General features: G+C 43.6%; 2 protein-coding genes across 3 annotated transcripts in view; one reads left to right on the forward strand and one right to left on the reverse strand.

Moving 5' to 3' along the window:
• exd3 (exonuclease 3'-5' domain containing 3) overlaps positions 1-7,906 on the reverse strand; it is a 57,929-nt gene extending 50,023 nt beyond the window's left edge. The window contains exons 1-6 of the mRNA XM_042059187.1: positions 7,821-7,906; positions 5,658-5,730; positions 3,388-3,452; positions 2,817-3,164; positions 2,233-2,286; positions 1,618-1,757 (exon numbers count right to left, since the gene is read on the reverse strand). Coding sequence (XP_041915121.1) covers positions 1,618-1,757; positions 2,233-2,286; positions 2,817-3,164; positions 3,388-3,452; positions 5,658-5,682 — 632 coding nt within the window. The 5' untranslated portion in view covers positions 5,683-5,730; positions 7,821-7,906. The remainder of the gene's footprint in view (positions 1-1,617; positions 1,758-2,232; positions 2,287-2,816; positions 3,165-3,387; positions 3,453-5,657; positions 5,731-7,820) is intronic.
• Positions 7,907-9,854: 1,948 nt separating this feature from the next.
• cdc37l1 (cell division cycle 37-like 1) lies at positions 9,855-27,653 on the forward strand. 2 transcript variants are annotated; one of them, XM_042058526.1, is made up of 8 exons: positions 9,855-10,143; positions 12,215-12,499; positions 13,144-13,237; positions 13,625-13,740; positions 15,175-15,297; positions 19,429-19,581; positions 21,536-21,607; positions 25,467-27,653. In XM_042058526.1, exons 1-8 carry the CDS (start codon positions 10,039-10,041, stop codon positions 25,578-25,580), a joined length of 1,062 nt encoding a protein of 353 aa, XP_041914460.1. In that variant the 5' UTR covers positions 9,855-10,038; the 3' UTR covers positions 25,581-27,653. The 2 variants fall into 2 exon arrangements, with proteins under 2 accessions (XP_041914460.1, XP_041914459.1); XM_042058525.1 differs by having other exon boundaries at positions 9,856-10,143; positions 19,429-19,602.
• The last annotated feature ends 30 nt before the right edge of the window (positions 27,654-27,683 follow it).

Genomic DNA, 27,683 nt, shown 5'->3' on the forward strand with positions numbered 1-27,683 from the left:
TAACCACTTTTTTCATGTTACCTCAATCAATTTTAGGCCCAGATACGGTGGTATTTTCTGTATAATGTCTCAATACACTTTTGGCTGTTACAATTTTGGCTGCAGTTTTTGAATAGAGTATCAAACTGTGCACATAGACAATAGTTATCAGAGGTTTTCCTGAGCCCATACAATGACAGGTCTGGAAACAGGTCTGATGTTGATGCAGAGCCATCTGAGGTCCAAAAGACCACGGCCATCCAAATTGTTTTTCAGCTCTTTCCCTTGTTTGCAAAGATTTCTCTAGATTATCTGAACGTTTTAATAATATTTTGTCCTGTAGATGATGAACTTCCCAAATACTTCACAATTTCATGTTAAAGGTATACTATGCAGGTTTATGTATTTTTGCGAGTGTATAGCTCCCTCTCGAGTCGCGATGTATTTATATGTTACTCTGCTATTGTAAATAGCAAACTTCTCACAAATGTATCCCCCTGTACACAATGCAAATGCTTTTGTTGTGGAGGTAAGGGATTAACAACAGGCAAAAACTATCTCCAAAGAGCTATATCTACTGACAAAGTAATGTTTCACGATTCTCACGAGATTTGTCGGAGCGCCGCTCTTGGAAGTTGCATGGCTGGTTTTCTCGGTAGGGACTGTTTTGGGGTTGTAATTATATCTTTAATATTTTGACAATGCAAGTCCACATGTATGCACACACACACATAGGCACACACGCACACACACACACACACACACAAACTAAGGCTTGCGGCTTCTTGTCTCTTCCTCCTGTATTTATTCGAGGTAAATCACATGGGACATGACCTATATTCAACGATTGTGTATCTAATGTCACGTCAACATGTCGGTTTCTGAATATGGGTCAAGTGTCATTCAGTGTACAATATACGCATTTGAATGGCGAGTGCGCTTATGACAATATACAGTTAAGAACAGAATTTTTGGCAAACATATTGATACAGCCAAACAATGCAAGAAAGGGTTAACGGAGAACAATGTCAACATTTTAGAGGGGCCCAGCCTTAATCAGTCAAAAAGTGAGCGCAAGGCCAAAGTGATGGCAAATAATCGTTCCTGCCTCAAAACCCAGATTGCTGCTAAAAAGGTGCGGTCTATAATCATTGTCGAGACATGGAGAGGCTTGGTAGGTATTATAAGAACCATTTTGAGAGCTTTGATGGCAAATAAAGTGTTAAATGTTTCCATTAATTATTTAAAAAGGGTATGAATAATTTTGGACATGCCAGTTTTCATACAAATTTAAAAAAAAGATAAAAATTATTATTTTTTTGATTCCTTGTTACCACCACATTGTCTTACATGAATGTCAGTTTCATTTACAGATCTGAGGGTGAAGATGTGGTGTGTACAGGTGTGTGTCTACCTGCACAACTTGTGTAAAATGACCTACAATAATGATGTGTGTTTGAGTGCGCGTGCATGTCTGTGTGCGTGTCTGTCTGTTTGTGTCTATGTCTGTGTGTGCGTGTGTCTGTGTGCGTGTCTGTGTGTGTGTCTGTGTTTGTTTTTGTGTGCGTGTCTGTGTGTGCGTGTGTGTGTGTGTGTGTGTGTGTGTGTGTGTGTGTGCACGTGTCTGTGTGTATGTACTTGCGCAGCTGGTCCAGGCTGAACTGCTGGGAGCACCAGGAGTCCAGCATGGTGACCAGCCTCTCCTGCAGGTGCGGTCTGCCCCTAACGTAGGCCTCGGCCATGGCCAGCTTGTCCAGCAGCACCAGGGGCACACACATCTGTGCAGGATGGGCCACGGGCAAGAGTTACGGACACTTACATACGCAGCATGTACACACACACACACACACACACACACACACTTACATATGCAACATGTACAGACACACACACACATGCAGCTTGTACACACACACACACTTACATATGCAGCATGTACACACTCACACAAACACACACACAAAGACGAACTTAAATCCCACACATGTTAACACATCTTACACACATGTGTGTGTAATCATGTGCGCACGTGTGTGAGTTTGTGTGTGTGCATGTGTCTGTCACTAACACACACACAAACTCATCCCTCTTACACACACACACCACTCTGATGCAGAAGTACACAAAATCACATCAGCTAAAACCAAGAGAGATCATTATCACGCCATCCCCCCCCCCCCCCACCCAACACACACACACACACACACACACAGTCGTAGTAGTTCTACAAACCCAAATTCAAACATGTCTCACCTTCTCCATCTCCAGGTCTGCCTGGAGATCCAGTTTCATTGCAAGCACTGCAGCCTGCAACACACACACACAGTCACATACAGACACACACACCACAACCAGCATTGTATGTCCAACACAAATTTCCCTTTGGGACAATAAAGTATATCAAATCATATCATCATATCAATCAGAATTCGATTTTTTATTTGTTTTATTTGTTCACACATACAAAGACACAGAAACATGTCCCAAAGTTCCATTTGGCGCAGCAGCCACATAAACCCACATAAACACACACACACACACACCTTAAATCTCAGCACTCTCTTCCTCACCTCCACTCTCTTCCTCACCTCCACATAAACACACACACACAAACACACACACACACACACACACACACACAGACACAGTCCCCTCTCCCTCACCTCCCTGTATGCGCATCAGTCCCATACAAGCAAACACACACATAAACACACACACACACACACACACACACACACAGTCGCCTCTCCCTCACCTCCCTGTAGGCGCAGCGGTCCCATACAAACAAACACACACATAAACACACACACACACACACACAGTCGCCTCTCCCTCACCTCCCTGTAGGCGCAGCGGTCCCATAACCGTCCTACGTGCTCCACCAGCTCCGTCCTGTCCAGTCTGCCCAGCTGGTAGATGTCCAGCAGGGGCTCCAGGCAGGCGGCCTGCCCCTCACACGCCAGGCCCAGCGCCCGCCTCTGCAGCCTGGGCACCAGCTCGGCCGCCAGCCCCTCCAGGGAGGTCCGCGGACGCCCGGGCCTCCAGCGCAGGAACTCCCCCATGACAAACTGCCCCAGCGTGGAGGATTTGCCCTTCTGGGGGCCGGGGCAACTCTCCAGCACCTCCAGGAGTCCCACCAGGGGCTCGTCCAGCTCGGAGAAGCCCTTGGCGGCCTCCAGACGCAGCTAAGAGAGGGACGGGGGTGCGGGTGGAGGCGGGGGGTTAGAGTCACTGACTTCACTTCTGCATATAAGAAACTAGAAATCTGACCTGTCATTCTCTCACACACACACGCATTCACTCTCTCACACACACACATACACACAAACATGCACTCACTCTCACTCACTCACACACACATGTGGGAAGGTGAAATAGGAACGGTGTGTGACTGTGGCGTTGCCTTACCCCCTCGAGGTCCTTGCAGGTCCACAGTTCGAACAGGCGGTCTCTGAGGGCAGTGGGGTCAACACCTGGGGATTGCACACGTGATACGCCAAGGGTCAGACGACGACCTCTGACCTCCCGCACCCCACTAACACTCACCTCACCCACCTCTACATCTTTTTCTCTCCCTTTCTCTCTCTCTTCCTCCCTCCCTCCCTCCCTCTCCTCTCTCTCCCTCCCTCCCTCTCTCTCTTTCTCTACCTCACACACACACACACACACACGGGGGGGGGGAAGATAAGATCGCAGTGCTTTTCACATTCTTCTGGCAAATTCCGTGTTCTATTTCTTTTCTTTTCTTTTCCTGTGGACAATGCACTCAAAGCTCAACGAGTCTCTTTTAAATCACAAAGGTGCTCATTACCCTGTCTCTCCATTTCCTCCCCTCCACACTGTTACATGCTCTAACCGCCCAAACAATTTGAACCACGTCACAGAGAGAAAGACAGAGAGAGAGAGAGAGAGAGAAGGGGGGCGGTGTGTGTGTGTGTGGGGGGGGGGCTACAAAATTAACATTTAATATGCGTGACCGCGAGAGCAGAGGTGGCTATTGTTGTTGGAGAGGTGTTGGGCTTTGTGATTGGGAACGATTTCAAACCCCACAATCCTGTGAGATGAGACATTTTTGAGGAGGCAGAGAAGGAGGGGGGGGGGTTGACTGGGGGAGCCCTGGTAACAAAGGAGAACCAGAAGGGAGCTATATGCCCTCTCGGAGTCCACCCCAACGCAACAGCCTCGGTCTCCATGTGTGGCCTACACCGCCCGATTCTCCGCAAGCAACCCGCTACTCCCACCCCACCCCTCTTGCCCCCCCCCCTCCTTCTTCCCAGGGCCTAGTTTTCCTGTTGCCCTCCCCCCTCCGCTCTGTGTTTGTCTCGGATTTCCCCCGGAAAGGGCAACACGGTGGTCACGGTGTTAAAAAATCCAGCCTTCCTGACGGACAGCCTGGGAACGCACACCAAAGGGCTTTTCTCTCTCTCTCTCTCTCTCTCTCGCTCTCTCGCTCTCTCCCTCCCTCCCTCAGGCACACCTTGAGGCTCATTACATTCTTTGCACCTCTCTCTCAAGCACCTAAAAAAACTCTCTCCTCTCCCTCTCTCTCTCTCTCTCTCAGCCTTCTTCAGTACTGCAGAGAGCAGTTGGTTTGCTTCGTCCTCCCCCCATGTGCCCCCCCTCCCTTCTGTTTTAGCGTGGTTGGCTCTGCACACAATAGCCAAGCGGTGTGTGTGCACACACACACACACACATCTCCCAACTACCCCGCCCCCCACCCCCCCCCCTCCCCCACACTCCTCAGCAGGGCAGTACTGAGGGGCAAACTGGAACGTGAGGCAAAGGAATGTGGGGTATGTGCGGAGACCCCCTCACCCTCCCAAACGCTGGAAAGTTCCAGGAAAAAAAAAAAAAAAAAAAAACACGTCGACAGGTGAGTGTACAGGCACACCCCTGACCGAAGAAGGCCACACTACCATATATCACTATACTGCATGCTCTAATGTTGATGCTCTAAGCCACACTACCATATATCACTATACTGCATGCTCTAATGTTGATGCTCTAAGCCAAACTACTATATATCACTATACTGCATGCTCTAATGTTGATGCTCTAAGCCAAACTACTATATATCACTATACTGCATGCTCTAATGTTGATGCTATAAGCCACAATACTATATATCACTATACTGCATGCTCTGCATGCTCTAATGTTGATGCTCTATTCTACACCGCAATCAGATCCCCGTTAGATACCAGCCACCCACATATAGGTCTTGAGCAGCTCGGAGGTATGACACATTTTCACATAAGGGTAGAGAGAATTAAAATGACTGTGTTTATTGCCGTTCACTTTAGACTTTAAAACAGCAGATATTTAATTACAGAAGAATGTACATTGACAGCAACAACATCATATGAAATTCTCCCACAGAGTGATTAACAGGCATTCCTATAAAATGATTGTGGTTATGTGATAAGAACTTCTTTCAGATGCATTATGCAAACTATTTCATATTAAATATCTTTCATGTGGCAAATGTGCCCAAGCCAACAATACACTACAGATGTCAAAAGATGGCAAAGAGACAATGCCGTGTGAACAGTCTAGAGAGATAAAGAGGTTATAGAGGGCATGACTGGCACACGCGACGCTTTGGGTTTGTGCCTGCTTGTGCACGTGTTCGGCTCGGCCACTTCTCACGGGCGGCTCTGCCCCGCATGGATACTCACCCTCAGGTTGCGAAGTCTGACTCATGCTGCAGGGGTTCAGGGGGCCCCTCGGGAAGATGGATGGTCTAGCACCCTGGGAGAAAAAAAAAAGACAAACTAGACAGTCATAACCCACTGAGCCATGGAGCGCGTGATTGGCTGAGATCTCAGGTTCTAGTAAGGAGATACATGGTCGGTCGTGGAGCTGCTGACAAGGCTGGTAAAATATGCAACTCAGTTAATACAATTCTTGGCAGGAAAGAGGATGGAGATGGTGGGTGACTGTTGTTTTACTAAACACACAAACCGGTAATTTTCATTTATCCGTCTGAGTCGAGACAAAGATGGGGGGCGGGGGTTGTGCCTCTCCAACGAACGGGCTGAAACACTCTGTGCAATCCAGCGCAGTTGTTATGTTGGCAGTGGCCTGATTTAATAATTCCATGTGGTCTCCACTCCGGGAATGCTCACCCTGCATGAAATACATTTTCCTCATGTTTTGTTGGCAAACTTCCAATCGCTTCTTTAAGGGGGGGGGATATGTTTGGGCTTCCATTTCTGCTGTCAACACCAGTAAGTGCACAACAGATAAGAAGTGTATGAAGCAGACTGAAGTATGTGTCCATTAAACATAAGTGCTACCTTTCGCCCTGATGATTGAAGTGATGAGAAAAAAAATATATGAAAAAGTGCTTAAGGTGTCAAGACACACACAACTTGAGCCTGATCCTACATGTACACATACTCTCTGTCTGTCTCTGTCCAACACACACACACACACACACACACACAGACTCTCTCTCCCTGTGGGAACAGCAGACCAGGTTGGCTGCCAGCTGGCTAGGCGACGTGCTTTTGAGGCTGAGGATGTTTTTTTTTAGGTCTGGAGTCTGGACTGTTTCTCTCCGCAGTCCCGGTGGGAGGCTCCTGGCACTCAGCTGCGTAGTACGGGCCAGAGGGCCTCACGTACAATCCTCAGTCCTCTGCCGCCACCATCTGGCCACTATATGCAACAGTCTCCCACCACTACAATCTCGACACTTCTTATTTATCTATTTATTTAAATGAAAAAAGTCAGCTTGTATTTTTAGTAGAATGCGCCACTAGTTGGGCTAAAGGATTCACATTAAAGTGTCATTACAAGGTCTTACAACACATGACAAAATCAACTAGGCTATATCAAGATTAACGTTAAAAACAAAACAAAACAAAACCAAAAACATCTAATATTACGCCCCAAAAATTACCAAATTAAGAATGGAAGTGAACTGATCATTCTGGTAAATTAAGAGCATATTTTGTCCCACGGGGGTGTAAATATTTATTCTTGCAATGTACACTTCAACACTGAAATTAACCAACTTCAGCATCCAGCTCGTAGGCCTAATGGAATGAAAGGTCTCCTCATCGATCGTAGTTCTATCCAGAGCCATGGCTCTGGTTCTATCCAGCGACAGAACACTAAAGCTGCCATCCTGCCTAAAGCCAATGCAGCATTACACCAGAAGACTTAAACAAGGTTCTTGAAAGATTGTAGTAGGCCTACTTTTGAGTAAAGCTTGAATGGGGGGCGTTAGTTAAAAGACTCCAATGTTTCAAGAATCTTTTTCCAAATCTTGTCAAAGTTTTTTGATGTATGGGTAGACGACTGAAGCCAGTTCATTTATGGTTAATAGTCACCTTGTTTAAATTCACACGACCAACGTCGTGCTACTATTCTGCGAAAACTTTACCACGCTGTTCGAATCGTCCACAGCATATGATAGCCTACACATAACCCTTATTAGACATTCTCTGACGTCGTGCTGTTAGCTAACTAACGTTACTAGCAAGTTAAAGCGAAAGAGAGCCACTGCTACTCACTCATCACATAACATGCCATATATTCAGAAGCAAATATGACGTAATGGCGTGACTACCCTTTGAATTTAATATTTAACATAATTCAATGATGTATTTCACTGTTTGAACAAACAAGAGTACACATGACAGTCGTCACTGGCAAGTGTTGGCTAATGTTAACGTTTAGCTTTTTTGACTGGAGAGCTAGCCAGCATGGTCATGTTGACTTTTGGTGTAACGATACGCGTTCCCTTCTAAGAAATGATCTTCTGTTTATCATATAGTTTCATGACATGTAAATCACGCGAATACAATTCACGTTAACATCAGAAACGGACTTACTCGTGAAACTTGGGCACCACTGCTAACTACAGGAGATTTGTTTCCGTAACTCAGAACCGGAACACTTTATATCAAGCTGTTGTTTCTTTACGTATGATAGATGAAGTAACACAACCCACTTATGTTTGGATTTCCATGCGACCACAAGGGGGGACTGTTTCCATCAAATTGAAATTTAGACACCAGAGACAAAGCATCTTGGTGACATTTCACCACATTTGATAATATTTCGTCCTTGTTTCCATCTAAACTCCTTCAATGTTTATTTTTTTCTAAATGTAGTCTTCTAGATATTAACTCAATAATGCTAACTGTGCCAATAATATAGTTGATGGCTAATGACTAGTGGCTATGCAACTATTTTAATAGGCCTACATGCCCAGACTATGAGTTATTGAGAAAATAAACATTCATCCACTTTAGGGACTGCCACAGCCCCTCACAACTTGTTTAACCACTGAAGAGAAGGCAAGGAGTGTGTGAGTGTGTGTGTGTGTGTGTGTGTGTGTGTCCCTGCTTTTAGTCTAAGCAAATCAATGAACCACAATGACATCAATACTGGTCTAAATAATGTGTTAGGACATCATGATGATATCAAATATCTCCTGAGATGTTTAAAGGATCTTCCTCACACATGGCATACTTACTCACTTACTTACACAAGGGCCTAATGAACTGATAAGGTACTCAAGGTTGGGGGATTAACGATCAAGGTTGCACAGAAATGCTGTGTTTGCATAGATATTCCAGAGCAGTTTGAAGGATTTTCTTTTCATCGGTACAGTTAATCACTAAAATAGGCCATGGGGCAGAAAGGTCTACTGTGCCCCCTCACCACCAACACCTTGGTTGAAGCCAAACTGCTGTCAGCTGTATACACTTAATTTCCCAATATACAATACAAGAGTATTGTATGCATATTAGTATGCTAGTGTGCATGGTGAACTACAATAGGAAAGTGGTACATATTTTAATTGTTTTAATTAATACTCTTTCACATCTAAAAGGTATAGGTTTTGGAAAAATATACAGTTTATGCAGTTTATGTGGTTGAATTAGCTTTCCTTTAATGATTAAGGCCAAAATGTATATCAGCTGCCTGTATACAATACAGGACAGTACAATTTGCATGGACGGAGGAAGGTGTACAATCTTTCAACTCACATCTAGAGGGTGTATGCTTTTAGAAAATATAATTTAGGATGTTTAATTATGTATTCCTTAATGTTACAAACCAAAATATATCAGATCAGATTTGGTTCACAATAGGACTATGTATTGGGTATGGTATGGCATGGCATGGTATGGTATGGGACATGATTCACCTCTTTTTAACTCACATAAGGAGGGCATAGGCTTTTAAAGAATACATAGTCTAGGGGTTGAATTACCTTTCCCCTAATGCTAGAGGACAAAATTGCCACTTAGGCAATTGCCGCTAGAGGACAATTATTGTACACTTAGTTTGTCTATATAGGCTCTATAATACAGCACTACGGACTACAGGTCATAGTGCAACAAAATATGGAGGAAGGTGGCACATGTGTCAGTTCATGTTATATAGCATCTAATTAGTTAATGTAACATGTATAATGTTTAACTGTGCTAGGTTTGATGAAGATCCCTCATCCTCCTTGAGGAGACAAACACATGAGTCTGACTGACATGTGTCCTTGATCTTTGACCCCACAACATTGAGTAATTTATCAGTTCATCAGGTCCTTATAGTGAATAAGTATGCCAAGTTTGATAAAGATCCTTAAGATGGCTTTGGAGATGTTGGCATTGAAAAATATCATGTATAAAAAATATCATCAATGTTGGCCTATTTATTCTAATGTGAGAGGTCTGTCATTTTTTCTGCAATGGATTGTAGTTGTTGTAAGCACGTGATATTCCAATGGTACCAAATAATTATGCCTTCGCTCGTTTTACTTCCACCATCAACCCTCACTCAAACTGTTTGGATTAAACACAAATTACTCCAATATTTTGGCAGAGTGGTGGCAACGCGGTGCACACTGGTGAGTCACATGACCAAAGTTAGAAACCACGTGGTGCGTGAGTCAGTAGCCATGCAAGTTGTCATCGTGGAGGAGTGCTGATGTTTTCAAACCGAAAATGGACATTTAAAAAGGCCTGTTTGCCTAGCAGGGGCTGGCCTACCTAAGAGGATATCTTCAAACGTTATTCTGCGATTTAGGCCTAGCTTTCGACGATGGAGTGGCAGGGGAGTGGAGCGTCTAACAGTATGTGTCCTGTGGACGAAAACTGCAGCAGCGGTTCGAATGATCATCTTTCGACTTCACCGCTACTGCATGGGGTAAACTTCTTCGCTTTGCAAACTAATAAAGAGTGCTCATATTTAGCTCTTATGAGTGTAACATATACAATAGCGAAACATAAGCTATAATATTGTGAATCAAGCCCTCCTACTGTGACACAGACAGGTGCCACTTATGCTAACAGTTAGCTAACGAGTCAAGTTAGGCAAAAGACCCTGTTAGCTACACGAGATAGCATAACAATTAGCTGGAACATGGCTTGTAAAACATGTACTGCAGAGTGTATGTAATACGATTTACTTTCATTGTTGTCAGCATATCAGGTGTTAGTGCTTTAACCAACGAGATATCGCCCAGGTCCATTACTTTATCACATGTAATGCTCTGTAGAATTGTCAGATGAAACTGTGGTAGTAGACTAGTTAGCCTGTGTTAACTCGCTAGTCTTACCGCGATGGTGGACTAAGAGTGTCAAGCAAGCACAGTGCAGGCAAAATGCCTAACTTACTACTTAAAGTTATCAAATGTAACTATTATCAGTTTGTAAGGCACATCACAATGTTTATTGTGCATGCTGTCAGAAAGGCTTCAGCGTAAAGCAACCATGTTGCCTGTAGCCTACTAATTAGCATTTTTCGCAGCGCGGGAACACACCTCATCTTAGCAAAAATATGGGATGTGTAAGTTGAAAAAGTGACTCAGGCTTTTCCATGGAGCGTGGTTGCCACAACATAACAGCTTTCAGTGCGTGCGGGACATGAGATCACTCCTCATTGTTAGCTGCGACATCACTGCATCTGTGAGATGATATTTATGTTCCGCCAACTGGGCGCATGACAGGAGGATAATCTTATTCCGTTCAGCAAAACACATCAGAGACCAGCACATGCACTCATTTCTAATGAAGCCATAATTACTCGCCGCTAGAATAAGATGCCCATTCTCTGCAGTCGTAATGAGCAATATTGTGGTGTAACTGTTGCCATACAATGCGAAGTATGCGGCAAATATCTCTTATCACTTACCATGTGGTCGCGGGTAATTAGGAAAATATGTTTAATTGTTCCTGGCCCGGGTGACTAAATGCTTAGGCCCAGATTGTATGCAGTGTGAGACGACTATTTGGGCTATGAAATCATCCTTTCCGTTGTGATGGGAACGTGGGAAAAGGAAGCGTGCCTAGGGCTTGTTCCTTAGTCATGATGACATGTATGCTACAAGATAGCTCTTTATCTCACTTCTGCTCCCACTGTTCCCCAAGACCCCCACACTCCCCAGAGCGTGTCATGTGTCACTAAATTTGGATTTCTCAGGGGGTCAGAGTGTATTTCAAACCTCAGAGCCTGTGTGTGTGCTTGCATGAACACTTGAGCGTGGATGTGTTCTCTTGGCTGTATATTGATATTGATGTCTTTATGTGTATGTGTGTGTGTGAGTGTTCATTTCTTTGAGAAAGAGGTAAGGAGAGAGCAAAATCAGGTGCTCTTCGGGAATGGACAAGAATGATACTGAAAACAAGCTGCGACTGTCCAGTCTGTGTGAGGTTTCTTGATGGAAAAAAATGTAAAAGGCAGTCAGAGGTCCGAGGCACACTGATTTAGTGAAAAGATTAAAAATCCTTTATTCCATTGGATTAGGCTAGTGCCTACGCGTTTTGACTCTAATGAGTCTTCCTCAGGGCAATCAGTAGTTAAACCCACCGGTGTTCTTTAAAAGCAATCAATGAACGTCATGCGATCTGGTCACATGACAGAACACATACCAATACAAGATACAATATTAATCTATAATGAATAAAAAACTTTTCATCACCAAGCCAAGGTAGAAGGATAAATACACAAACAGTTATCATTTATTTGATTTTGTTTTGTGAGTGAATGAATGTGCTCCCACACATATGTGTATTCATTAGTTTGTATGGTTCTGTGTGGGTGTGTTCGAGTGAGTGAGTAAGTAAGTATGTACCCCTGCACACATGAGTATTATTGTGTGTGTGTGTGTGTTCGAGTGAGTGAGGAAGTATGTACTCCCGTATACATGTGTATTAATCTGTTTGGTTGTGTGTGCGTGTGTGTGTGTGTGTGTGTGTGTGTTCTCCTCCCCCTGCAGGCCAGTGCGGAGAGCATGGCATCGCTGTGCCAGCGGCAGCAACGCTGCGTGAAGGCCTCCATCGTGTCTAGCTGGCAGCTGGTGGAGGCGCAGGACCAGCTGTGCGGCCTGGAGCTCCACGGCTCGGAGTCGGCCGAGCAGGAGCGTGCCCGCACCCTGGCCTCGTCCGCCGAGCTCTCCCAGACTGAGCGCGAGTGGCGCCTGAAGGAGAGCATGCTGGGAAGTGCCGACCCGAGAAGGAGTCCTGAGCTGAGCTCCAACGCCAGCCGAGACGTCTTCAACAAGGTGAACCAATCACAGCGATCACCAAGCTCACAGGCACTTTTGTCTGCATTCAATTGTGGGTCAGGCCGTTTACCATTTGAAGTAAATGTAAATCAGGTTACTAGGCCAAGTATACAAGGCCATGCTGATACAAGGAATTTGGTCTCTGCATTTATCCCATCCGTGAATTAGTGAACACACAGTGAACACACAGTGAACACACAGTGAGGTGAAGCACACACTAACCCAGAGCAGTGAGCTGCCTTGCTACAGCGGCGCTCGGGGAGCAGTGAAGGGATAGGTGCCTTGCTCAAGGGCACTTCAGCCATTCCCACTGGTCGGGATCGAACCGGCAACCCTTCGGTTCTAAGCCTGAAGCCCTAACCAGTAGGCCACGACTGCTCCAGTGCTTGCATTTCTTTAAGTGTTTTCCAATTTGCTGTCTGATGAGGATGGTTAATTATTTGTAAGCTAATGGTAACCCAGGGATAAACAACAATACATTTAAAAATGTTTTAAAGTTGCCATTTTGTAGAGCACTACACCCAAGTCCTATAGATTTTCACTGAAACTTATCCACATTAATTTTGAACGTTTAAACCGGAAACCCTCTAGGAACAGATTGAAAGGGGTTCTAAAGGAGATTGTACTTCTTGTCTGCTCAGAGTATCATCAATATGCAAAGCAGCATCAACTACATGGACCAGGACAAGAGCAAAACCTTCGTCCAGAAGCATGAGCCGCAGGTCAAACATTTTGGTGAGTGTCCCAAGTTTTAGCTTGCAAGCCGGTTGTTGTGTTGTTTGATGTTGAGACAGATCTCTAAAAAAAATAAAAATGTAATTCAGATATGATTCCAGACATATTCCAATCCACACCTCACTTGAAGCTGATAGACATCTGCTAATAGCCGATAGACATAAGTGCACCTGTAGAATGCATGCAGCCAAAGTTGTCAGACTGTGTATACTGTCACACACACCCAGAACAGAGAGTGCATAGTCCTTGATGTATAGGCTATGCACTGCCTTTTCAAGTCCACATGAACCTGAAATACATCCTGATGTAGCAGAGTCTGTTAAAATATTCTGCGTGTGTGTGTGTGTGCGCCCGTGCGCGTGTGTGTGTGTGTGTGTGTGCGTGCAGGCATGCTGAGGAGATGGGATGACAGTCAACGTTTCCTCTCTGAACATCCCCATCTGATCTGCGAAGCGACAGCCAATTACCTGATCCTGTGGTGCTTCCGGCTACAGGCAGAGGAGGTCAGTCCAACACACCGCAGGATAGACTCCATCCAGCCTTAACTCCTCATGTTGGAGCCCCTAAGACATGTGCAACTCACAGTTTATAATGGTAGATTTGTACCATTATTATTACCACACAGTTTTATTAATAGTTGTAGTGTTTGGGCAAACTTGACGTTTGTGGCGTAGTGGATAAGCTCTTCCACCAGACACTTGGATTGGATTTGTAGATATTGTCATGAAGTCTAGCTGTGCAGGTAATCCAATAAGATTGCTGTCTCGTCCTTGAAAAGGGGCTTCCTGTATTATCTTACAAAAAGCTTGTTCCTTTAAGTAGATGTGTTAAGGCTTAATGAGTTTGACCAGTCCTACCTCTGACTCCAAACTCATGGACATACTCGTCAGTGTCTGGACTGGTACTCTAATGCCAGAGACATGTTGTCGTTTTATCCCCGGTACAGTTCTAGCACGTCATGTCATGTCTCGTCTCTTTTTTTTTTCCTCTCTCTCTTTCTTCCCTTGAATTTCCCCTTGGGGATCAATAAAGTATCTATCTCTATCTATCTATCTATCTATCTATCTATCTTTCTATCTATCTTTCTCTCTTAATTCAATTTAATTCAGTGAGCTTTATTGGCATGACCGTTCAAAAACAAACAGTGTTGCCAAAGCATATACACTGTGAAGTACTCTATAATGCCCTCTCTCTCTCTCTCTCTCTCTCTCTCTCTATCTCTCTCTCTCTATCTCTCTCTCTCCCTATCTCTCTCTCCCTCCCTCCCTCTCACTTTCTCCCTCGCTCTCTCACTCCCTCTTGCTCTCTCTCTCCCTATCTCTCTCTCTCCCTCCCTCCCTCCCTCTCACTTTCTCCCTCGCTCTCTCACTTTCTCCCTCGCTCTCTCACTCCCTCCCTCTTGCTCTCTCATTCCCTCCCTATCTCTCTCTCCCTTCCTCCCTCCCTCTCGCTCTCTCTCTCCCTTCCTCCCTCCCTCTCGCTCTCTCTCTCTCTCCCTCCCTCCCTCCCTCCCTCGCTCTCTCACTATCTCTCTCTCCCTCCCTCCCTCTTGCTCTCACTCTCCCCCTCTTTCTCTCTCTCTGTATACTGTATAATGCCCTCCCTCTCTCCCTTTCTCTCTCATTCCCTCCCTATCTCTCTCCCTTCCTCCCTCCCTCTCGCTTGCTCTCTCTCTCCCTCCCTCCCTCTCGCTCTCTCACTATCTCTCTTTCTCTCTCTCTCTCTCCCTCCCTCTCTCTCTGTATACTGTATATAATGCCTTCTCTCTCTCCCTCCCTATCTCTCTTCCCCTCCCTCCCTCTCTCTCTCTCACTCTCCCCCTCTTTCTCTCTCTCTGTATACTGTATAATGCCCTCCCTCGCTCTCTCACTCTCCCCCTCTCCCTCTCTCTCATGTATGAGTTGATGTACATTATGTACTCCTGTGTCCTGCTGCAGAAATCAGCGCTGATGGAGCAGGTGGCCCACCAGGCCGTGGCTATGCAGTTCATCCTGGAGATGGCCAGTAGCTCTCAGCAGGACCCCAGAGGTGTCTTCCGCCAGTTCTTCCAGAAAGCCAAAGTAAGGGCTTCTACATACTCGACGCACCCGACCGGTAGCGCCACACCGTGACGTCAAAATGACGTAGATTTTGCTGGCGCGCCAGGATTTTAGCCAGGTAGCGCGAGGTAGCGCACCACTCATTTTTTTTTTCAGATGAGCACGACAAAGCGGAAACAGGAAGATGGACTAGTTCGAGGGCAAGCGAGAGTTGCAGTGTTTTGTTAGTCGTGAATTTTTAATTGTTTGCTGGATAAGTTAACAAAGTTACCAGCGAGAGTTGCAACACGTGGAATTAAGAGGAAAGAATAGAAACGATTTATTTTCAAACAAAGGATATCTATCAAGGCCTGAACAAAATCTCTTTCCACTTCAGGAAATTACACAAACTCAGCCAGCTGCTAGCTAGCTAGCCAGCTAAGTAAACTGTTTAAATTATTAAAATTATCTAAATTATCTATGACTAAAGTATCTATCTATATATCCATCTGTCGATCTATCTACCTGTGCGCACACCTTGGAAACTAGATGATAATGATGGTGGTAGTTGTGAATAGTAGCAACCAAAGTCTGAAGTACCATCACCATGTGGAATGGAAGCAAATAAGAATAGCTTTATGGTTATGGGATTTTGTCCAAAGCGACATACAAATACAAAACAATATAATACTTAAATTTAACAGGGAACCATTTAAAAATGTTCATTTAAAAAGGTCAGACTACAGTAAGGAGAATAGCAATAATAAACAACAATGTCAATTCAATCAATAGCCTAATAAAAATGAAGGAAAATAGCAACAATAAACAGTAATGTCCAGTTCAATCAAATATAATGACAATAGCATGGTAAGACTACAATAAGGAGAATATCAATAATAAACAAAGTCAAATTAATCAACAGCCTAATGAAAATAAACAATACCATAATATACAAACCATAACACGTAAGAAGCGCTTAATAATCTAAGTGCATGTTGAACAGATATGCCTTTAGACCCCTCTTCAAAAACCCCAAACTATCACTGGAATGGAGAGCACTGGGCAACTCATTCCACCAACATGGAACCACTGAGGAAAAGAGTCTTGAATTTGACCTAGCATTTATGGCTGGTCGACATAGACGACATCAGAAGACCTTATAGAGTAAGACTGTGAAGAGGATATTATTGTGTGTCAAAGCTGGCTCCTCCCCTCACTTCCACCTGAACAAGTCCAATCCGCGCGTGAGGGTCATTTTTGAACACTCAAGTCCGTTTTAGATCTGGACCCAATTACCCGGGCATTGTCCGGAGTTCATGTCTGAAAGAGGCTAAAGATTAGATTTAACTTTATTGTCATTGTGCAGAGTGCAAGTACAAAGACAACGCAATGCAGTTTGCGTCTAACCAGAAGTGCAAAAAAGCAGAAACGTGCAATATGATATACAAAGTACAGACAGGACAAGACTGTAAAGAGGAATGATCCTCACATAGTTAACAATAACTATTGCATGTAAACACAGTGTTTCCCCTACAATGTATTCATCAGCGGCGCCGCTCTTGGAATTCAAGCGCCACTGCAAAAAAAGTTGCCTAATTAATAAAAAAAAAACGCAAGTGAACTTCAGGAACAGCTGCCGTTCGTTTAGGTTTCATGTCAACAAATAATAGTAGCCTAACGTTGAAGGCGCAATCAGGGATTTCACAGGAGATCACACTTGTTTGTGTTTAAGTTTATTAGCAGACGCAATAAACGTAGCCTACATTATGTTAACCAAGGAACCAAATTAAACACGCCAGCAGGATAGCTTGCCCTTACCTTCAGTAGCCTATTCCCAGATCAATTCCACGTATTGTTTCGTTTTTGTTTGTGATACAGGCAATGCTTTCAAGCCGTGTTGCTAACATACCTAGGCTGTAAAACTAAGGTCTAGCTAGCCTATTGGTGGGTTTAATTGAATTTGAGTAATAGGATACGCAACCATTTACATCTGAGATAGTTTGTAATTCCTGTAGAGCTCACCAAAATTATAGATATGATACAAGACACTTATTCGGGTTTTTGAGCATTTATTTTACCAAATGACATGGAAAACATAATTAATTTCATCCACATATTCTTATGCACCATGCATAACAATGCTACTAAGTTAGCCTAAAACCGTGAGAATCAAGCAAGCCTCACGGGCCGTCACGGCATTAAAGTGACAGGCACTCAATTTGACTTGCACAGCACCAATACAGTAGCCTAGAAATCTAGACGCGCCCCTAGCGGCAGCAAATTACATTTGCTTGCAGGGCTAGTCTAGCAACTCTCCGTTGGCTTGTGAGCTCCAGAAATCGAAACTCCATCAGGCCAATGAAATCGTGTATAGAGTCGTTAGGTGGGCTTAACATAATGATTGATGGCAGAGTTGCAACGGTTTGGCTTGAATTCCCTGCTACTTGAAAACAAATAAGATGGATGTTGCTGTTGGCGAACAGTGTGACACGAGTTAAGCTTTTATTAAGTTGGCAAACGTTTGAACTAGCCAACTAGCTCCGCTGGTGGGAAATGCATGGGACTCATAGCGCTGCCGCTGTCCTATTGAGTGCAGAGGGAATTTGAAAGACAACTGATTATCCCGCCCCTCGGACTGAGAACTGCGAACGGTGAGTGCCCAGACCCTACATTTTAATGTGGGTCTGGCTCGTCAGGCTACCAATACAGTGTAATGACATGAAAGAGAAGTCTATATAGTTTATACAGTGCTGGGCAAAAGTTAAGACACCCATGCTGAAATTGACTAAAGGGAGGAATAAAAAACATATTTTGCCTTTTGTCTTAATGCCTTAATTAAAAAAAAAAAATAGGACATCAATTATTTTTTAATGTATCATGTATCGTAAATAAATAAATGTTATTATATAAATAAATGTCTTAACTTATGCACAGCACTGTATATTCTAAGTAGTTATAGTTTGTACAGTGGCCTACAGTGTACAGTTGTACAGTAGCTAATTACTAATAATGTAAATGAAAAAGGTGAAAGAAAAACATGAATAATCCTGTTCAAGTACTGCAATAATCATGCTTTGTAAATGCTTGTGTTGATGGTTATGTCATAATTTGTAACTCAATCTGTCAATTTCTTTCACAAAATCCACCAGAAATCACCATTTAAGGAGTCATTTCAAATTTTTCTCTTTTTTTGGGTGGGGGGGGGCGGGCTTCCTACGATCAACAGCACCGCTGCTGGAAAAATTTCTAGGGGAAACACTGAAGCACATAATCACATCAATGAAATTTATCTGTAAAAGGTGCCACGCAAGTTTTAGTCCCAAATTGAAAGCCCTAAGTGAAAAACAGGACATTTCAGGGGATACTCTTTAGCATATTTTGCTGAATAAATATGTAAAGCTGAAGAGTTACAAAGTACAATCCCAAGATGAACAGACACTGACTTATATAAATCTCACCGGAGAAAAGAGAGGAGATGAGATGAGCGATGGAATTCCCAGTCTCCAAGTCTTTTGAAATGCTGTTAGTTTGTGCAATTGCCAAATTGTCTCTGTTACAGTATGTCTCTGCAAAGTGGCACTGGGTGCAGTTTTTGGAGTAAGTGCTGGGCACTTAACCATCCACATGAAAATGAAAAGTACTGGACCCAGGACTGATATAAGGGTCACACCCTTTCAGCCTTTAAAATGCTCAGCAATGTTAACCAGTGAGGTCTGTAGCTTGCAAACATTTTATTTTGTTTGCTGAATATTTTTGTAATAACATACAAATTCTATGATGACTCAAAGCTTTTCCACTCATTTATTTGAGGCATCAGATTATTTTTGGTGGAGTTTGCATCTGGGCCAAACTTCCCATTTTACCGTAAAACCTAATTATAAGTCCCATAGCCCTCAGCACAGACAGATGATGAGGCCTTATGCAAGGGAAATCATCACCTAAAAATAGTTCATCAGACCAAGCCATGCAATGTGTCTGTTAGGTAAAAGCCCGACCTAGCTACTCCCTCACACATTGAAAAGACCAATATCTTGACTCCGACTGGTTTCTTTCAGGAGTTATTTTTAGCCAAGGACATTGAATTCCAAAGGATTGTTTATAGCCGGCCCTAGATGTTATAAATTACCTACACTTTGTTTTGATGCCTGGCTCTGTTTCTTTCTCCCATTAAAGGCAGGGCAGGAGGGCTATTTGGACGTCTTCCACACAGAGCTGGAGGGCTTTAAGCGGAGAGTGAAAGAGTACGCCATGGCGTCCAAGCTGGAGACAACCAAGGCCAGCGAGCTGCAGCCCTCCACCCCATGCTGCCGCCTGGATCCCAAAGAGGTGCTGGAGTCTTTGCCGCCGGTAGGATTCCATGAAGGTTTCCGATATAGGGTTCTGGCATCAAATGTTCAAATACACATATTTGCTGACTCACACACAAGCATGTATATACACACACACACACACACACACACACACACACACACACACACATAGATGCGATAGAGCCCATTTCCTCAAACATTCCCAAACACAAGCACAACATGAAGGAAGTATGAGTCACCTGTTTTGGCTTGTTTACGCAAAACATTGGGACACTGGGCCTTGTCCTGACTGGATGTCTGCTCTGACTTGTGTAAGGCCCGTGTTTTGCTCAAACTTTTTGCATTTCTAAAAAATGCCTTTGCATTCAATTTACATGTGTGGATACCTGTGTTTGATCTGTATTGTCTTAGCTGGCCATGGCCAAAGATTCCCAACACCCGCTCATGCATAAAGTGACCATTTGCTCCTTGTTCTGGCCCCTCTACTGAGAGGGTAACTCAGTCCTGGGCCTACTTGATGTCTTATAGTAAGCGCTTTCAGACATACGTGTAAGACCGGAGGTTCTGCCGATGTTAAACGGTGGGGCCGTATATCTGAACGACATAACCGGTCATATGGAAGTCTGAATTCACCCGGTGTTTATACTACTATACCCCCTAGTATTTCCTCCGGACATTATGTAAATGTGCTGTGTCTGAACGAGGAGTAGAACATGCGGTTAAAATTCACACCTAGTGAGAGGGCGTGTTGGTGACGTTTCTTTCGTGCGTCCATGTGGTTAGATCTGACTTAAATGCCAGTGTTATGATGGAGTGGCATAGTGCTGTCCAGAAAATCTCCGACCTGGAAAGATGCAGACATCACGGAGCTACTGTCCATGAGGGCATACAACATTTTGATAGAACACCTGAAGGGAACGTTAGAGACACGTTAGCCTCCAACTGCATGGCAAGGACAAACAAATTCAGAAGACTGGATCATCATAAGCAGAAGGCGCTGAAAAGGCAGTAGCCTACAGCGACGTCGTTGACGACAATAACAGGAGTATTTAATAAATTGTTAGCCAACACGGTTTTCTGTTCATTGATAGCCTTCATGACCTGCTGAGCTCGCTGATATTTGCTGAGCATATATGCCTAGAGAAAATGAAAACAAAGAAAACCCAACTTTGTTCCAAGCTCCTTACGTAAATGCGACACATGGGGAGAGGATGCTTTTGGAAAAAATAAACCATAAAAAAAACTTCACTGTTATTAATGTTAGAATTTTGTTTGTTGCTTAAAAACGTTGTATGATCTTGAGTTAGCCTACTGAATTGGCTGGTAGCCTACCATAAAGTTTGTGCATGCTCTCTCTCTCCAACGCAAACCAGATTTGGGGTTCTATAGCTAATTCTGGTACGTAACGTTGAAAACAGATAAATGTGTTTATTTGAAGCACACATACAAATACTGTAGGCTAGGTCAATTTCAAGTGCGCACTTACGTGACTAGCCTACTTCAAGTATTAGCCTATGCACAATAGATTTCTCTTCTTTAGCCTACATAATGCATAGGCTACATTTTGTAAACAAAAAGCAGCTGTGACAGGCAGCGGCCGCATATATTCTCACAGTAGTTACCCTGACTTGTTAAGTCGGGTTAGGTAACATGAGCTGAACTCGCAGTAGTTACCCTGCTGCCTCCGCAAAACCAGTTGAGGAACGGAGGTCATATGTTGCTGTTCTCCTTAATGTAGTCTGACTACCATTTGAATTGTTCCCTGTTAAATTTAAGTATTATATTGTTTTGCATTTGTATGTCGCTTTGGACAAAAGCGTCTGCCAAATCCCATAACCATGTTGATTTTGTTGCTTGTGTATGGGAATTTCAGTTCTGTCATATATGTTGATTTTGTTGCTTGTGCATGGGGATTTCAGTTCTGTCATATGTTGATTTTGTTGCTTGTTGTGTGTCGTTGTCTGTGTTAGGAGTTAAAGGCAGGACTCCAGCTTCAGGATATGCAGACCCTACAGAATGTCCTTAGCACAATGAATCCACAGGTAAGGCCTCCAAGCCTTCAGAGATTTACCACATCTACCATTAAACATATCCAATGCAGTTTAGATTTTTTTTCATTTAGCAAATGACTTGTATGTATTATATTACAAGGGCCATTGCCCCGGAGCAATTTGGAGTGCAAAAAAACATCGACATAAGACACAGACGCTAACATACCTCGACATAAGACACAGACGCTAACATACCTCAACATAAGACACAGACGCTAACATACCTCAACATAAGACACAGGCACAAACATACCTCAACATAAGACACAGACGCTAACATACCTCAACATAAGACACAGACGCTAACATACCTCAACATAAGACACAGGCACAAACATACCTCAACATAAGACACAGACGCTAACATACCTCAACATAAGACACAGACGCTAACATACCTCAACATAAGACGCAGGCGCTAACATACCTCAACATAAGACACAGACGCTAACATACCTCAACATAAGACACAGACGCTAACATACCTCAACATAAGACACAGACGCTAACATACCTCAACATAAGACACAGACGCTAACATACCTCAACATAAGACACAGACGCTAACATACCTCAACATAAGACACAGACGCTAACATACCTCAACATAAGACACAGGCACAAACATACCTCAACATAAGACACAGACGCTAACATACCTCAACATAAGACACAGGCACAAACATACCTCAACATAAGACACAGACGCTAACATACCTCAACATAAGACACAGACGCTAACATACCTCAACATAAGACACAGGCACAAACATACCTCAACATAAGACACAGGCACAAACATACCTCAACATAAGACACAGACGCTAACATACCTCAACATAAGACACAGGCACAAACATACCTCAACATAAGACACAGACGCTAACATACCTCAACATAAGACACAGACGCTAACATACCTCAACATAAGACACAGACACTAACATACCTCAACATAAGACACAGACGCTAACATACCTCAACATAAGACACAGACGCTAACATACCTCAACATAAGACACAGGCACAAACATACCTCAACATAAGACACAGGCACAAACATACCTCAACATAAGACACAGACGCTAACATACCTCAACATAAGACACAGGCACAAACATACCTCAACATAAGACACAGACGCTAACATACCTCAACATAAGACACAGACGCTAACATACCTCAACATAAGACGCAGGCGCTAACATACCTCAACATAAGACGCAGGCGCTAACATACCTCAACATAAGACACAGACGCTAACATACCTCAACATAAGACGCATGCGCAATCATACTTCAACATAAGACGCAGGCGCTAACATACCTCAACATAAGACACAGGGCCAGATGTACTTACATTTGCGAACGTAGCATTATAAGCGTCATGGACAAACAGCAGATTGCGAACGCTGTCAGACCCAAGTTTCCGTCATATTTATCAATCATTAAATCCTTAGTGTAAACTGCGCCTTTCTTAGCCTTTCTCCGCCCATAAACGCAATTTACGAACGTCCACAACTGAATGGCAGCGCCTACATACAAGCGTAGTTGAATGAAGTTAACTGATGACAACATTAAAAATAATCAAACGTTTAGCGATCATGAAATAATACCATGCATGATAACATCAACAAGCAGGGAGATAATGAAGAACAGTAGTTCTACTCAAACTACTTGTGCACGTAGGCTATGGAAGATTGGTCAAATCTAGCAAGTAGGAAGGTTTAAGTGAATGACGAGAAAGTGAAAGTAACACATTCAAGGCCAACGAAAGTTAATGTTGCTTTTGATAGTACAAAGACTTACAAAACTGGTGCTCTAAATAGCGATTCTGTTGTCTTTGAAATGTTCTTTTATTGACGCATTGAACTGCAATTTGGATTAACACCTGCTTTTACAAGGCGGAAGTATTTAGGCTATACTATACTCCCACTTTCCCCTGGATCCTCCCATGAATGCATATGCATGACATGAAAAACGCAATCTGCCACTTTTTAGCTCTTGCGACAGGCAGTTTGCGCTTTCACATCATTGCGGCCTGTTTGTACATACCTCGCAATGATTTTACACGCACATTGCGAAACAAATACGCCTGAAGTGGGCACAAAAGCGTTAGTACATCTGGCCCACAGTCGTAAACAAACCTCAACATAAGACACAGGCGCAAACCTCCAATTAACTCTATATTTTGAAAAATTATGCTAAAGTGTAGATAGTGTATCCAGTACATTTCACAGGGTTCCTACGGGTCATGGAATTTCTGGAATATCAGGGAATTTTGTTGTAGCAGTTTAAAATTGACTTGCCAAAATACATTAATACAAATATATTTTCATGCAGAATTGGTGTATATCTGGTTATTAGCTTTACTGCTTGCTTGAGTGTTTCAACTGTGTTTATTCAATGCCCATTTATTCATCTCACGCTTTAAAAAAGTGAAAGATTCTTGAACATTATGTGGGTGCTCTGAAATCACTGGTCGGTATATTGTACTATTAACAATATAGTAAGTCATGGAAATTCATTTTTTCTGTCATGGAAAAGTCATGGAATTTTACATTTGACTTAGAGTGGGAACTCTGATTTCAAACTGACGCCAAGGGGTGAATACGAATTCTTCCATCATGTTGCATCAGATGTCGTCAGTCTCTCATTTGGGGCAAGTTGGTTATGACTGCAGATGACATAAGTTTGGCTTTTCTGTTTTGAGGTTAAAGTTGCTCATATGTGTGTATCATGTGCTCACATGTCAAGTCAAGTCAAGTCAAGTTTATTTATATAGCACATTTCATACACAGAGGTCATTCAATGTGCTTTACATAAACAAAACCAAACGATAATAACAAATAAAAGCATAGAAGGGCAATATAGTCAAAGAATGCTCACAAACTTGCCCTGTGGAACCGCTATGCAACAAATAGGATGGAGCTGTAGTCTTGGTTCTCTCTAGAGCCCCATCTTCACAAAGACAAAAACAAAGACTTTAAACATTACGCCGTGCAAAGCTTGTCTTTCGTTCATGATCTCCGAACTACTCCTAACGACATAGACACACGCGAACAGAATGATCCTCCATGACCACAAACAAAAATCCGTTTCAGTCACTTCAGTTGAAATTCCTCCAGATTTTCATTAGACCAATTCTCTTTAGACAGATATGACCTATAGTAAACCCTAATGCAAGGCCGGAGGACGCGAAAGGGCAAATTCTTGGGTCCGACTGTTTCCTTAAACAGGAAATGATGAAATCACTGTGCATTCACTCTAAGGATGAGTGTTCCCTGCCAAGTCGGGATAAAAGGGAAAACTTTATGGTGGAGGGGGGAGAGGTGTGTGTTTGTGTGTGTGTGTGTGTGTGTGTGTCGGGGTGTGTGAAAAGCCCTTTCCTCTCATATTCAACAGTATGTAGATAGTGTAATGGAAACCCAGGACGAGGGCCAGTTTAGGCCGAGCGACTGTGTCGCTGGTGGTTACATAATGCCCGTAATCTCCTTTAGCGGGCAGTTAATCTCGCCGCAGACGTTTCCTCCCCCATGACAATGTAAAGCTGAATCACACCCTTTAATAGCCTGAGCTGTCTCCCCCCTCTATTGTTGAATTGTGTGTGTGTGTGTGTGTGTGTGTTTGTTTGTTTGTGTCTGACTGAGTGTGTGTCAGAGAGAGGAAGACCATACACATTAATGGAAAATTCTAAATGAACAAGCGCTTATTGCATATTATTTAACATTGTTCTTTCTTACTCTTTGTTTCTTCTCTTCTTTTGATCTGTCCATGATCCTCTCATCCCCCCACCCCACCCCACCTCTCCCTAACCTTTCGCTCGGACCGGTCTCTTGTCCTGCCACCAGGTGGCCGAGTACCATGTGAGACGTTGCTTGGAGGCAGGCCTGTGGACCAGTGCTGACCGACTGTTCAAAGACGACACCACAGAAGCAGACGACTCTCGCATGATGGAGACGTAGTAGTGGACCTACACACACACACACACACACACACACACACACACACACCTCCTCTCTTCTCATAGGATGCATACGATTAGGAAAACAAAACCAGAACACAGACTTGGGGAAGGGAGGAGGAAGAGGAAGATGATGATGAAAAGGGCTGCAGTCCTCAGAGACTATTTTCTTTGTCATTTGCGACTGAATGTGTGCTGCACTTTATATTTGTTTTGAGAGAAAAAAAAAGAGTATTTTAAAGAACAGGAAAACGGTATTTTTTTAGGCACTTGTTTGGTGCTAACTTTCTTGTGGATTGACCGCAGGTGGCGACGAGTGGCCTGCAAAGCAGCCAGCCTTCACTGGAGACGGGCTTCTCCGAGTTTCAGGAGGTGCTGTGAGGAGATGCCTTGAGATTATTATTATTATTTTTTTTCTTTGCTATTGTTATTATTCTTTGTTCTCTTGGGTGTTCCTGCTCATTTGTTTTTTCTTGATCTGAAAAGCCATGGCTTTCTATTCATGAGGGAGAGTCACGAAAAGGAGAAGATGATTATTTAAAAGCAGAAATGGTCAGGTAGAAATGCTGTGCGTACTTCTTCTCCGACTGGTACTTGACTGCTCAGCAGCTGTGGTGGTGACTCGGCAGTGTTCTTGCTGAGTCATGCCCCCATGTGAGGCTTTGAAATTATGGCTTGAGCAGCACCCTCTTACCCCCACCCCCCGCAACATCACTGCTTGCATGACTTGGCAGGTGTTCAGTCCCAGACAAATGACCGCTTGGGTGTTGGTGGGGGTATATACCCCAAGCAGCTGTCAAGCACTTGTTAACACTCTGTGGAGATTCATGAAATGTTTCTGTAGTTCCTTTTAGCTAAGTCAGAGAAGGCTGATAAAGAAAAATTAAAGTATCATGGGACAAAGTCCTCCTTATTAGTTCAATTTAAGAAACACATTTGCTCCTGTCTGTCCAGCTGTTGATTACTTTCAACCAGCAACAAGGAGGGCATTGTGTTAAAAGCAATCCAGATAATATTGCAATTGTTGAAGGGGTAAGGAGCTGCTACAGGTTGATCTCCAGTCACATGTCAATGAAGTGTTTTTAAAGCCAGATTGATTCAAAGAATTCAAAGCTGCTGTCGGATCAATGTAGCCGGTTTGTTTTGTAAAACGTATGCTGTGAACTTGCCCAAAGACATATAAGCTGCTGTCAGTGTACTTGCCATTTGTATTGAGACCTGTCTTCCCCAAGACATTAAACCTAGAAACTCTGGTGATGCTGAGGGTAACCTGATACTATGCGGCTGCCCCTAACTGTTTGCAACATCATCTTCTGAACAAAAACAAAAATAAATCTTCCATCATGCTGGAAGATTTTCACTATGTATGGTCATTACATACACCCCCCTCCCCGCAAGTGCTTGGCGATGACTTGAACAGGCTCACATCTTTATGCTGACAGCAGAGCATTCTGGACCTGATGCCGCTCAGGTCTGGCCCAATCAAGGTCTGACAAGAACCAGAGGAGTGCTGTAGCCAGCTGCTATTGACCATGACGAGGGATGCATGAGGTACCTTCACTGAGCAGTGTCGAGTAGTGGTCGATGTGAGAAGCTGCCCACTGATGATGAAAGTTATCTAGATAAGTGCTTGTTGCCCAGTATCTGTGGGAATGTGCTACAACAGCATCTCAGCAGCACTGTGCAACAACATTGCTCTTAAACTTGCCCTGCTCACTGTCACCTAGGGCAGTGTTGCTGGGCAACAATATGACAGGTTCCTATTGTTTTGATTGGATGATTGCGACAAGTTGCCTACAGGTGATTTTAGGTCTTTAGATAAAAATGTGTTGCCTAATGTCAGAGAATATTGCCCAAATAACATCAGCCAGTAACATTGCTCGCCAACATTGCTCAAAAAGTGGCCCCGTGCATCATGACCTTTGAGGTCATCTTGCCGCGTGGAAGAGCCATGGTCCTATTCCTTTGTTAGCCTGCTTTAAACAGGGTGTACACAACTTTATGGCAGAATCTCAGTAAATGTCTCAACACTGTTCTGTGGAAGACGGATTACTGCAATAAATATTAACGCAAACGAGTGTGTGGAGGTGTATTGTTATTCATC

This window comes from Alosa sapidissima, chromosome 13 (assembly GCF_018492685.1).
Source record: "Alosa sapidissima isolate fAloSap1 chromosome 13, fAloSap1.pri, whole genome shotgun sequence".
NCBI classification, from domain to species: Eukaryota; Metazoa; Chordata; class Actinopteri; order Clupeiformes; family Clupeidae; genus Alosa; species Alosa sapidissima.